This window comes from Jaculus jaculus, chromosome 11, assembly GCF_020740685.1.
Source record: "Jaculus jaculus isolate mJacJac1 chromosome 11, mJacJac1.mat.Y.cur, whole genome shotgun sequence".
Taxonomy (NCBI): Eukaryota; Metazoa; Chordata; class Mammalia; order Rodentia; family Dipodidae; genus Jaculus; species Jaculus jaculus.
The window spans coordinates 65,364,673-65,378,280 of NC_059112.1; the positions used below are offsets into that span (position 1 = coordinate 65,364,673).

At 37.8% G+C, this 13,608-nt stretch overlaps 1 protein-coding gene across 1 annotated transcript in view; it reads right to left on the bottom strand.

Annotated features, from left to right (window-relative positions):
- The window catches only part of Veph1 (ventricular zone expressed PH domain containing 1), a 368,903-nt gene that overhangs the window by 88,189 nt on the left and 267,106 nt on the right, over positions 1–13,608 (bottom strand). Inside the window, 1 exon segment of the mRNA XM_012947429.2 lies at positions 2,291–2,430. Within this exon segment, the coding sequence (XP_012802883.2) occupies positions 2,291–2,430 (140 nt within the window).

Genomic DNA, 13,608 nt, shown 5'->3' on the forward strand with positions numbered 1-13,608 from the left:
GACATCATGTAGACTGGATTTGAAAATTAACATAATTTAAATTTAAGTGAAATAAAAGAATCTATCTTGAAGAGCAAATACATGATCTAGTTCAGGTTTTCAGTTTCTAACAAAAAAGTCTCCTCTCTCTCTCTCTCTCTCTCCATATATATATATTCCTAAACTTTGTAGTCCAATGTTATTTTGATGATTTTCCAAGAATGTTACTTGATTGGAAAGTGGCTACCATATATTCATATTTGCTTTTTCAAAGATCTGGCAATAAGAGCATAAACAAAAAAAATAAGAGCTCATTATTTAATTCTGTAATATTAAAAGTTTGAATGAGTAAAGACCTTTTTAATCCTATTATATAATGAATGAATATTCCTGAAGCTTTAAGATACCTTTCTTGTGTGTTGAGCTCATTAATAGGAAAGTTACATTTATATGTACTTCACTAAAACCAAGGAGAATCACTTTCTAATGGAAAAGTAACATTTACTTACTAATCTTATAAAGCTCATGTTTTCATATTTTCTTTTTTTAAAAAATTATTTATTTATTTATTTGAGAGTGACAGACACAGAGAGAAAGACAGATAGAGGGAGAGAGAGAGAATGGGCGTGCCAGGGCTTCCAGCCTCTGCAAACAAACTCAGATGCGTGCGCCCCCTTGTGCATCTGGCTAACATGGGACCTGAGGAACCGAGCCTTGAACCGGGGTCCTTAGGCTTCACAGGCAAGCGCTTAACTGCTAAGCCATCTCTCCAGCCCCATATTTTCTAATCAATGACGTGAGAAGGGTTTTGAAATTATTTTTTTAAATTTAGCCGGGCATGGTGGTGCACGTCTTTAATCCCAGCACTTGGGAGGCAGAGGTAGGAGGATCACCATGAGTTTGAGGCCACCCTGAGGCTACATAGTGAATTCCAGGTCAGGGTAGAGTGAGACCCTATCTTGAAAAACAAAACACAAAAACTTAAAAATTTTAATTTTTTTTTAATTCAAAGATGCTGTTTTGTAAAAACATATAAGATCAATAAGTGAGCTCTTTCTTGTACTGAGTGGGAAAAAAGATAGAGGATCATGGAACCCTTGCTAGTGACTAACAGATTTTAAAAGTTTATGAGTCTGTTATTGACTATGCTACTCATATTGTGCACATACTTTTCTTGGGAATGTCCTGATTATTATCAGACAATTAAATAGTACATGACTTTTCATTTCAAGAACAGGGTCTGATTTAATGAACTATCGATCTAAAGAAGAACATTTCACCTAAGAACCTCAGAACATTTGAACTTCATATGAAATTGAAAGTTTGGATCTCCCAAAACCAGTGCTGAGTTTGTAATTACCAGACCAAAGTTTGATGTTTATTTACCTCCAAGCTAGGATTCACCCAGAAAATTCTGTGATATCAAAATGTATGGGAAAAGAAAGAAAGCCTTAGAGTAAAATGAGCAAAGAGGAAATACCATAGACAAATGCTTTGTGTTCATTTTGCTTTAAGAGAAAGAAAAAGAATCAGACTAGGTCAATAAAGTAGCATGAAGGGTTTAAAAAAAATCAAATTTTCTTGGTTTGTTTTTGGGAAACTGACAACTGTTAAGAACAAAGTCAAAGAGGAAACCAAATACAGTAACTGATTAAAAAATATAAAATAGAATAAAACTAACATTAATTTTAGAAAAGAAAGAAAAATAAATGCTATATTTACTTTTATATCGTCAAACAGGATGTACTTGCATTAAAATTAACTGGAATTTAGAAGACTGTGAATAAATAAAAGCTAGCTCTACAAAAGGTAAGATCTCCAGTCAAATTGCTTTTGTTATTTAACAAAATTAATTTCCTTCCCCTCCACCCCCCAGTTCTGGTGATCAAACCTAGGGCCTTGCAAAATGTCAGATAAGTACATTACCACTACTGTATCCAAAGACCACATTCTTGTTTTAAAGCTGAGGATAGGCTGGAGTGATTGCTTAGTAGTTAATGTGCTGCTTGCATGCAGAGCCTACGACCCTGGTTTGATTCCTTTTGTGCTTGCTATCTCGCTTTGGAGACACAAAACACCCTTTTGCAAAAGTAAAGAAGTTGCCTTTTTGAGAAATCCTGTTCTCTTGAATGCCCTTATTTGACACCAGGGTATGGGGAGTGGGGCACATTTCTAACACATTTCTAACATTTCTAACACTGGCTAAAGAATTAATGATTCAAAAAAGAATTCATGATTCAATAAAAATCAGAACTCCACACCCTCCTGCCCAAGTTCACCATACAGCCTAAAGAAGGGAAATTCCACACACCTGTTGGGATAGAAACATGATGTGGATCCACGTCTGAGTCTCCTGGCTGATGAGGATGAAGCTGGATTTGCTGTATAGGCAGTAGTGACCCTTCAGGGAGTAGATGAAGAACAGTTTTGTGATGCAGCTTCTCACCATGTCTAGAAGCAAGCACACATGACACCGAGAAGCTCCTTCACAAAGCTCCACTCTGTGCTTCAACACATAAGGACCTAGAGAGACCATGCTGATAACTCCCCACAGCTCTGTACTTCATGGAAGGCAGATTTACAGAACCTACTTTATATGGGTTGTAGTCTATAGACATTTCTCTCTTTTTAAATAACAGTGAATAATCTTCAAGCAACTTCTACAGAACTGAAAGACAAAACCAACCAACTCTAACCCACACCAAGGGTCCTGTGTCACCATGTCATGGCCATCTGATTGGACACAGTAACTGGTAACCTGGGAGGAAGTAACTGAAGACTGTGTGGAGGAAGCACAGGGTCTTCTGGGTGATAGGATGTGAACCTTACTCAGTGTTCTCTTGGCTGTGTGTGAGTCGTAAACAGCTTTCAGAAAAATGCCTGTCATTCATCTCTATCACACCCTGCAAGGATTAGGGACTGTTGTAGAAGACATGGCAGAAAGTATGTAAGAGCCAAAGGAAGGGGAGTACAGTTTACAATGCTATCTCCCAGACACAAAGAGACACAAAATGACCTTGATACTCATGATTACAGAGTGGCTGATGTTACCAACACAAGACCTACATAATAGGAAGGAAAAAATAATGACAACAAAAGAGAAGAGAGACTAATTGGAAAGAAGGGATTTTTGTGCAAGGGATAGGAGGGTTTATGATCATGGTATATTGTCTATATTTATGAAAATTGTTAATAAAAAGTTAACCAAAAAAAGAAAAATGCCTGTCAGAGATGCAGCTTCCTGTGCTTGGGTCTGGTTTGCTTTGGAAACCAGAGGCAAGGAGACTAAATGATATCACCCTTTAGGGACTGGAAAGCAGTGGGAGGGTGACACAGAGCAGAGACAGTTGCATGTAGACAAGTCAAGAACAAAGGAATGAATGTGGTAAGTATAGATGGATTTTCTATGCACTAGGAACCATATGGATTTCTGGATAGTAATAGTTATCACAGACTGACATCACAGGATTTACATGCTGGACCCTACTTAACATATTTGGGGGGCATAAGGGTTGAGATAGGGTCTCACTCTAGCCCAAACTGACCTAGAACTCATAGTGATTTTCCTATTTCTGCCTCCAGAGTGCTGGGATTAAAGATGTGCACCACCATGCCTGGCCCAGTTTAAATTTTGCAACTCTACAAGGTTAGTGGTGCTATTGCTAGAATGTAAAATGTCCCCCAAGCCTTGTATAGCAAAGGCTTGGTTACAGCTGATGGGCTTTGGGGAAGAAGTGACTGGATTATGGGGGGTGCTAACCTCATTAGTGCATTAGTCATTTGACAGACTCATAATTTCCGAGCAGCATTTGGAGATGGTAGGAACAAATAGATAGGGTCTATTTGGTGGCAATAGGTCACTAAGAACATGCCTTGGAATAAAGGTCTTCTCCTCCCTTTCCTAACCATCATCTTTCACATGCTCTCAACACCATGACATTCTGCTTCACATTAGTACCAAAACAACAAAGCTACCTGACCAGGGGCTGAAACCTATGAAAGCATTTTTTTAACACAGGCATTATTATTTCTATTTTAAAGATGAGGGCTGGAAGATGTAGAAGATTAAGGTTAGCCTTGATCCTACCCTCTCCAGTGTCTTGTGGTTCAGGTGTTCCCTATAAGGGACTGGTGAAGGTTCAGCCATTTGGTCTGCCTTTTAGGAAGTAGAATTTTATGGTACCATTGCTGTTTGGGTCTAGATTTGTGTTTCCCACCACGTTGATACCCTCCCCTACCTCTCTCTCCCCCCCCCCCTTCTCTCTAATTCTTGTATATTAGTTATCTTTTTCCTCATTTTCTTAGTGGACACTGACCTGTAACTCCCAGTACCAGCATGGGGCTATCATCCACAATGAGTTTTTGATCAGAGAGACCTACAAGGTTTCCTAAAAGAAAGACAGAGTTCTGTCAGAGTACTTGACGACCCACCAAAGGTTAGTGATAAGACCCTACTGCTGAAGACACCATATGCAGTTGACATGTAAAATGGAATGGCATGGCTGGAAGCTATAAGAGAGTAAGTCCCCAGACAGTCAGTATGTCTAGTGCCAGAAGGTGCTACATGGGTGACTGGGGGAAAACGACCAATATCTGTCCAAGCAACTCATGGTCTAACCTACTTAGCAGCAAATAACCTGTTGTGATGCCCTCACAAGGGCAATAGTGGCACACAGCCATGGTGGGGAACCAACTGCTCTTGATTTGACTAACTGATCCCCTCAGTGGTATGGGACCCATAGCTGGAGCTGGGAAACAAGTCAGAACCATATCCAAACATCAGCCCACTCTCCAATATCAAGCTACCATCAATCATGGCTTACAAGAAAGCCTATACCTATTAAATTCTCTATAAAAAAAAGTAAGGGTTATCTCATTTGTCCTGGTGCTAACTTACTCTCCATTGGAGAATCTGTTTCTCTTTTTCAGGTAGATTCAGATCCAAAGGAGAGAGCCACCCCATTATACCTCAAAAGGGCCCCGGCTGAAACCAAGGAAAATTGGTGAAACAAGCAAGGGTGCTGTTTTCCTGATGAACCAGATACCAGCACAAGGGGGAAGGAGACCAACACAGAGAAAAATCAACTCCTACCAAATCAGAGAGCCAGAGCCTCAAAGGCCCCCAACACCTCATCACTGAAGCAGACCAAAGATGAACCCAACATGGCTCAGGGAAATTTTGCAGAAGAGGGGGTGGAAAGAATGTCAGAGCCACATGTTGAGTCATGATATACAGAGACATTTATCCTACCCATAACTGTGGGCTAACTCCAGAATGATGACCCATACACCTCAACAAGGAGGGGTCAAGGGGTAGGTGTAACTCACGGATGAGCCTAATAATGGTATCAAACTGACTGTATTTGCTGAATTCAAAACTAATATATATGTATATATATATATATATATATATATATATATATATATATATATATATATATGTATGTATGTATGTATATTATGAAATAACTATGAGGGCTGCAAGTTATTGACATAACTGAATAACATCTTGAGGCTTGGACAATAGGGAGGGTAGGGCTTTGTGTGTGTGGGTGGGGGAATCACAAAATCTGAACCCAAATTGAACTGGTATCATAGAATCCTATATCCTGGAAATTGACTAAAAGGTGGAAGCTTCAGGTAAACCTTAGAAGGAGCAGCTGAGTGGAAGGGACCTGGAAAGAGAGAAATGAAACCTAACCTCAAATTTCTCCTGTTTCTCTTTCTTTCTCTGGCTTTTTCTTTTTTTCTTTTCCCTGGGCACTGGCCTATAATTGCCTGTACCAGGATGTGGTCTACATACACAATGAGCAGTAAGTTGATCAGAGAGACCTACTAGATCTCTCAAAAAAAAAAAAAAAATAGGACAGACTTCGGTCAGAGCCCTTGATTACCCACCACAGGTTAATGGTAAGACCCTACTGCTGAAGACACCAATAACTGTCAGCACAGACCATGGAGAGACCTGACTGGAATCCAGAGGACAGCCAGTCTTCAGGTAATTAGCCCATCTAGTGCTGGAAGGTGCTACATGAGCTATCAGGGGAAAGTGGCCAACATCTGTCCAAACAACTCAAAGTCTAAGCAACTCAGAAGAAAACAACCTGATGTGATTCTCACACAAGTGCAATAGTGACACACAGCCATGGTGGGTAACCTACTGCTCTTGAATTGGCTAACGGATCCACTCAGTGGAAAGGAAACACTATCTAGAACTGGGAAACAAATCAGAATCATATCCAGATAATGATTCTGCTTTCCATTGTCAAGCTACCACTAACCTTACACTATAAAAGTATCTAAACCCTTATAATTCTCTCTAAATTAATAATGGTTATCCCATTTAACTGGTGCTGTCTTAACTCTCCAAAGAAGAATCTGCTTCTGTATTTCAGATGGGAACTGGACTTAAGGAGATAAACGACCCAGTGCATTCCACCCAGCTGAAACCACAGAAGAATTGGGGAAATGAGCAAGAATGCTGCTCTCTTAGTTAAGCTGATATCAGCACAAGGGTGATGGAGAAAGATACTGAGGACACTAAACACCTACCAAACCATACATCTAGGTGCTCCTAAGTGGTCATCACTGAAGTAGACTTCAAATGCTCCCAGCATGGCTCAGGGAATCTTGTTGAATATGGGGCACAAAGATTGTTAGAGCCACAGGTCAGGACATTTTGCACAGAGACATTGTCTTTCCTCCATAACTGACTGCTGTTCCCATAATGCATAACCCACATCCCCATTGGGTTGACCTGCATCCCCAGTGAGGAAGGCCTCTTCAGAAAAGGGGTAGGGAGGAGGGCAGGGATGGTACCAACATGTGATGTTTGCATACAAAATATGTCCATATCTAATAATAAAAAAATCAGAAAAAAGAAAAAAAGTAAAGATGAGGTTGGAGAGATGGCTTAGCAGTTAAAGTGCTTACCTGTGAAGCCTAAGGACCCATGTTCTACTCTCTAGATCCCATGTAAGACAGACACATAACAGTGAAGCAAGCACAAGGTTACACATACCCACTAGGTGGTGCAAGCATCTGGAGTTTGATTGCAGTGGCTTGCTTATGTGGATACTAGGGAATCAAACCTGGGTCCTTAGGCTTCACACAGAAGTGCCTTAACTGCTAAGCCATCTATCCAGCCTGGAAAAATGTTTTAGAATTATTCTGACATTTTTTTAAATATTTTGTTCATTTTTTATTTATTTTGAGAGTGACAGACAGAGAGAAAGACAGATAAAGGGAGAGAGAGAGAATGGGTGAGCCAGGGCTTCCAGCCGCTGCAAACGAACTCCAGACGCGTGGGACCTGGGGAACCGAGCCTCGAACCGGGGTCCTTAGGCTTCACAGGCAAGCGCTTAATCGCTAAGCCATCTCTCCAGCCCTATTCTGACATTTTAAATGAATTGTTTTGATGATTTTTTGACAATAAACAAGATTTATTGTTCCTTACTCTGGAATTTCTTCAAAGTTGATGGGAACTTAACAAAGGTAGCAAAATCAGTAAATAATCAAGCCAGTGCATTGAAGTTGATTTTCTTAAGAATCTTATTATAGTAATGGAAAATTGACTAATATGATGACAATAAATATAAATATATTAAAATATAATAAAATAACTGGCTCTGATGGTCTGAAAAACTTAATCTAAATTAATATATACTGAAGCTAAGCATGGTGGTGCACACCTTTAATCCCAGCACTTGGGAAGCAGAAGTAGGAGGATCAACGTGAGTTGAAGTCCAGATCAGCCTGGGCTAGAGTGCAACCCTACCTCAGGAAAAAAAAAGAAAAAAGAAAAAAGAAAAAATTAATATCTACTGATTCTAGCATGGTGGTACACACTTGTCATCTCATCTATCACAAAGCTGATAGATAACATTATGAGTTCAATTCCAGCCTAGGCTACATAGAGAGATGCTGTCTTAAACAAACAAAGAAACAATGCTAAAGAAAAGAAACCAAGTATTCCATAAAACACACCTAGTGGTTTGAATGTATCATGTCCCCACAGACTCATGAGTTGTTGAAGACTTAGTCCCAAGATGGTGGTATTGTTTGGGAAGGCCTGACTGACTGTTCTGTCTGCTTCCTGTGTTGCAATGAGATAACAGTTTCCTTCTCCTGCCATGCCTTCCTTGTCATGATAAAACTTCCCTTCAAAACTATAAGCCATACTAAATCCTTTCCCATAAGCTGCTTCCTGTCAGATATTTCATCTCACTAAGGAGAAAGTAATTGGCACAGCACACATCCATCCATCTTATTTGAAATAAATCTAAGTATAATGTATACACTGAATCAGCAATATGTTTTCCTTCAATAGAAAATTTCAAAAGAGGGCTGAGGAGATATCCCAATCAACAAAGTGCTTGCCTGACAAGAATGCAAACTTGTGTTTGATCCCTAGTATCCATGAAACACACTCAGCCTGCTGGCACATGCCAGCAATCACAGGGCAGGGAGGTGGCATTATTATGAATACCCCTGGAAATTGCTAGCCAAGTAGTTAGCCTAATTGGTGAGCTTCAGGTCGATAAGTGACCTTGTCTCAAAAAGAGGTAAGTGGAGTTCCTGAGATTGTGCCCTGACTGCCACATGCATGTGAATCCCTGTTTATTTACACACAAGAGCACCTCTACACACAAATGTACCCACATATACAAACATGAATACACGTATGCACACACAATTTCAAATGAGAGAAAGCCCCTTCCTAATAACACAAGCAGCTAACTTGGCAGTTTTATATTGGACTTTGCCATGTTAAATCACTTTATGTCTTTTTCTTCCCCTCAAGTTCTTACTTCTTACCTAGGTTTTCTTTTGAAAATAAACATGGATTAGTGTTCCACTGTCCATGGGACTTCCTATATTTTATTCTTAAACCATAAAGGTTTCATATCACAATAAAGTGGTCAATGTGGTAAAAAAAAGGGAGATCCTTTTCACAGAAGCATACACATTGGCTATAGAAATAAATCAGTCTGTAATATAAAGCTTCTGTTAATGTTTTCAGTAAACCTGGTGGTCTACAGAAACATCCTTTTTTCTTTTTTCAGAGGTTTCCTAGAATGGGAAAAATTTCCAAAGCATTGAGATTTAGTTGCTAATTTTTCCTCTGGTTCAATACATAGTATCAAATGCAAGACATGAAATAAATAGTTGATGGATGAATGAATGAATGCATTGTAGACATGATGCTTAGAGTCATATGATGCTGACCTTGCTATTAATGCTTATAAGCATATGAAAGAAAAGTTTGTGAGCAATGGTTATAAGTTATTTTAAGTTCATGAAGTAGAAGAGGGATATATAACAATTGTTCAGAAAAGTGAGCAAGACATCATAACTGGGGAGTAAGAAATAAGGGGAGATGCCTTAAGTGGACCTTGAAAAAATGGCCAAGTAAAATCTTTTTAAGTGGAAAAAAAAAAATCACAGAAGGCATATGTATTTAGAGTATTTCCAGGTAGTGTGTGTTGTAAATCTGGGCTATTAAAATAGTTTTTATTTGCATAATTGATGCCCAAAGACTTGCATATTTCTCTCTAAATGTTAAAGAGAGGAGCAGTCATGCTTTCTAGATATGCTTCTCACTTTTCATTAAACCTGATGTGTAATTTTTTCTAAAATTCAAAAGATTTGGATCGTCTTTATAAACATTAGAATTTCTATGAGCATTAATAATAAAGACATTATGTTGCATATTAATATCTTCAGAATATATACAACATTGATAACTTAAAGGAATCATTCCAAATACAAGAGGTAATCTTTTTGAGTCAAAGTTTGAAGAACCATTTTCCTTCTGGTTCTTTGCTCTCACACTGCCACTATTATTTCTTTATTTCTGCACAACATTCATTATAACATGCTAAAATTTTCTGTTACACTTTAGGTTTATAGAAAAATTGTGAAAATGGCATAGATTCACACATACTACACACCCAGTTTTCCTGCTGTTACATTGTATTTCAATGGGGAACATTTGCTGTAAGAAATGAGCCAATAAGCCAATACCAATCCACCATCATGTATCAGAGCCAATAGTTCATTCAGAGGAGAGAGAGAAGTATGGCCATGTCATGGAATTTTGCAGCTGCAATGGTGTGGAGTTATTATGTATGTACTAGAGAATTGAACCTTGGCTGGCAGGCTTTGCAAGCAAGAGCCTTTAACCACTAAGGCATATCCTCATTCAGATTTCTTTAGTTTTTTTTTTTTTTAACTCATGTTATTTTGGTTTTATGTTTCCATCCAGGATAGGATGTGCATTTATAATGCACCCTTAGGTTCCTATTGTAACAGTTGATAACCTTGACAATTTTTAGAAACACTTTTGCCAAATACTTTATAGAATGTCCCTCACTAGTGATGAGTCTATTTTTCTCATAATTAGACTGAGATTTTGTATTTGTAGAGGGAGACCATAGAATTAAAGTGATATTTTATACTTTATTTTTGCAATCAAGTACATTTAACCACTGGAACATCTCTCCATCCCAGAAACTGCACTTGTTTTTTTGATTTTAAAAATAAATATATTTTCCTATTTATTTTATTTTATTTTTAAAATATTTTTTAAGCTTTACTTTTTAATCAATTTTTATTAACATTTTACATGATTATAAAAAATATCCCATGGTGATGCCCTCCCCCCACTTTCCTCTTTGAAATTCCATTCTCCATTAAATCCACTACCCATCTCAACCATTCTACTTACATAAATACATTACAAAGCTATTAACTACCCTCCTCCCTTCCTTTCTCTTCCCTTTATATCTCCTCTCTAACTTATTGGCCTCTGCTACTGAGGTTTTTCCTTCTCACACAGAAGCCCAATCATCTGTAACTAGGATCGACATATGAGGGAGAATATGCGGTGCTTGGCTTTCTGGGCTTGGGTTACCTCACTTAGTATAATCCTTTCCAGATCCATCCATTTTTCTGCAAATGTCATAACTGCATTTTTCTTTACCACTCAGTAGAACTCCATTGTATAAAAGTTCAATATCTTCATTATCCACTCATCATCAGTTGAGGGACATCTAGGCTGGTTCCATTTCCCAGCTATTATGAATTAAGCAGCAATAAACATGGTTGAGCATGTACTTCTAAGGAAATGAGATGAATCCTTAGGATATATGCCTAGGATTGCTATAGCTGGGTCACATGGTAAATCAATCTTTAGCTGTTTTAGAAACCTCCACACTGATTTCCACAATGGCTGGACCAGATTGCATTCCTAACCAACAGTGTAGAAGGGTTCCTCTTTTTTGAGATCCTTGCCAACATTTATGATCATTTGGTTTCATGATGGTAGCCAATTAGACAGGAGTGAGATGGAATCTCAATGTAGTTTTAATCTGCATTTCCCTAATGACTAGTGACGTAGAACATTTTTTAGATGATTATATGCCATTCATATTTCTTCCTTTGAGAACTCTCTATTTAGTTCCATATCCCATTTTGTGATTGGCTTGTTTGATTCCTTATTATTTAACTTTTTGAATTCTTTGTATATCCTAGATATTAATCCTCTATGAGATATATAGCTGGCAAAGACTTTTTCCCATTCCGTAGGTTGCCTCTTTGCTTTATTCACAGTGTCCTCTGCAGTGGAAAATCTGTGTAATTTCATGAGGTCCCAGTGGTTAATCTGTGGTTTTATTGCCTGAGCAATTGGGGTTGTCTTCAGAAAGTCTTTGCCAAGACCAATATGTTGAAGGGTTTCCTCTACTTTTTCCTCTAGCAGTTTCAGAGTTTCAGGTCTGATGTTAAGGTCTTTAATCCATTTGGACTTAATTCTTGTGCATGGAGAGAGAGAAGAATCTATTTTCATCCTCTACAGATACATATCCAGTTTTCCCATCACCATTTACTGAAGAGGCTGTCTTTTCTCCAATGAGTATTTTTGGCATTTTTATGAAATATCAGGTGGCTTTAGCTACCTGGACTTACGTATGGGTCTCTATTCTGTTCCATTGATCTACATGTCTGTGTTTGTGTCAATACCATGCAGTTTTTGTTACTATGGCTCTGTAGTATAAGTTAAAACCAGATATGGTGAGACCACCAGCCTTATTTTTGCTGTTCAGTATTATTTTAGATCTTCAAGATTTTTTTGTGATTCTGAATAAATTTTTGGTTTGCTTTCTCTATTTCTGTGATGAATGTCTTTGGAATTTTGATGGGGATTGCTTTAAATGTGTAGATTGCTTTTGATAAGATTGCCATTTTTCACAATATTGATTCTTCCAATCCAGAAACAGGGATGTTTTTCCACTTCCTAGTGTCTTCTGCAATTTCTCGCTTGAGGGTTTTAAAGTTCTCCTTGTAGAGCTTCTTCACTTCCTTGGTTAGGTTTATTCCAAGGTATTTTATTATTTTTATTGATGCAGTTATGAATAGCAATGATTCTCTGATTTCATTTTATGTGTGTTTGTTGTTAGCATATATGAAGGCTACTGATTTCTGTGTAATTATTTTGTATCCTACTACATGGTTGTAGGTTTTTATCAGTTCTAACAGTTTGCCAGTAGAGTCTTTAGGGTCCTTTATATATAGAATCATGTCATATTCAAATAATGATAACTTGATCTCTTCTTTCCAATTTGTTTCCCTTCTATGTTCACCATTGCCTTATTGCTATGGCTAAGACTTACAGTACTATATTAAATAAAAGTAAGGACAGTGGACACCCTTGTCTTGTTCTTGATTTACTGGAAAAACTTCCAGTTTTTCACCCTTTAGTGATATGTTGGCTGTAGGCTTGTCATAAATAGCCTTTATTATATTGAGATACGTTCCTTCTATTCCCAGTCTCTGTAGGACTTTTATCATAAAGGGATGTTGGATTTTGTCAAACGCTTTCTCTGCATCTAACGAGATGATCATGTGATTTTTGTCATTCAGTCCATTTACATAATGTATTACACTTAATGATTTGCTTATATTGAACCATCCCTGCATCTCTGGGATAAAGCCTACTTGGTCAGGGTGAATGATGTTTCTGATATATTCTTGTATTCTGTTTGCCAATATTTTGGTGAGAATTTTTGCATCTGGGTTCATGAGGGAGATTGGTCTGTAATTTTCTTTTTCTGTTCTATATTTACCTGGTTTGGGTATCAGGGTGATGCTGGCTTCATTGAAGGATTTTGGTAGAATTCCTTCTTTTCTATTTTATGGAAATGCTTAATAAGCAATGGTGTTAGTTCTTCCCTGGAGGCCTGTTAAAATTCAGCAGTGAATCCATCTGGGCCTGGGCTTTTTTTAGTTGGGAGATTATTGATAACTCGGATCTCCATGCTTGTTATATATCTATTTAAGTGATGAATCTCATGTTGACTTAATTTAGGTAGGTCATATAAATGAAGGAAATCATCCATTTCTTTCACATTTTCATACTTTGTGGAGTATATGCTTTTATAGTATGTCCCTATGATTTTTTTGAATTTCTCTGATATCTGTTGTGATGTTACATTTTTAATCCCTAATTTTGTTAATTTGTGTCTCTTTTCTCTTTCTTTTGGTGAGGTTTGCTAAGGGTTTATCAATCTTGCTTATGTTTTCAAAGAACCAATTCTTTGTTTCATTGATTCTTTGGATTTTTTTTTGTTT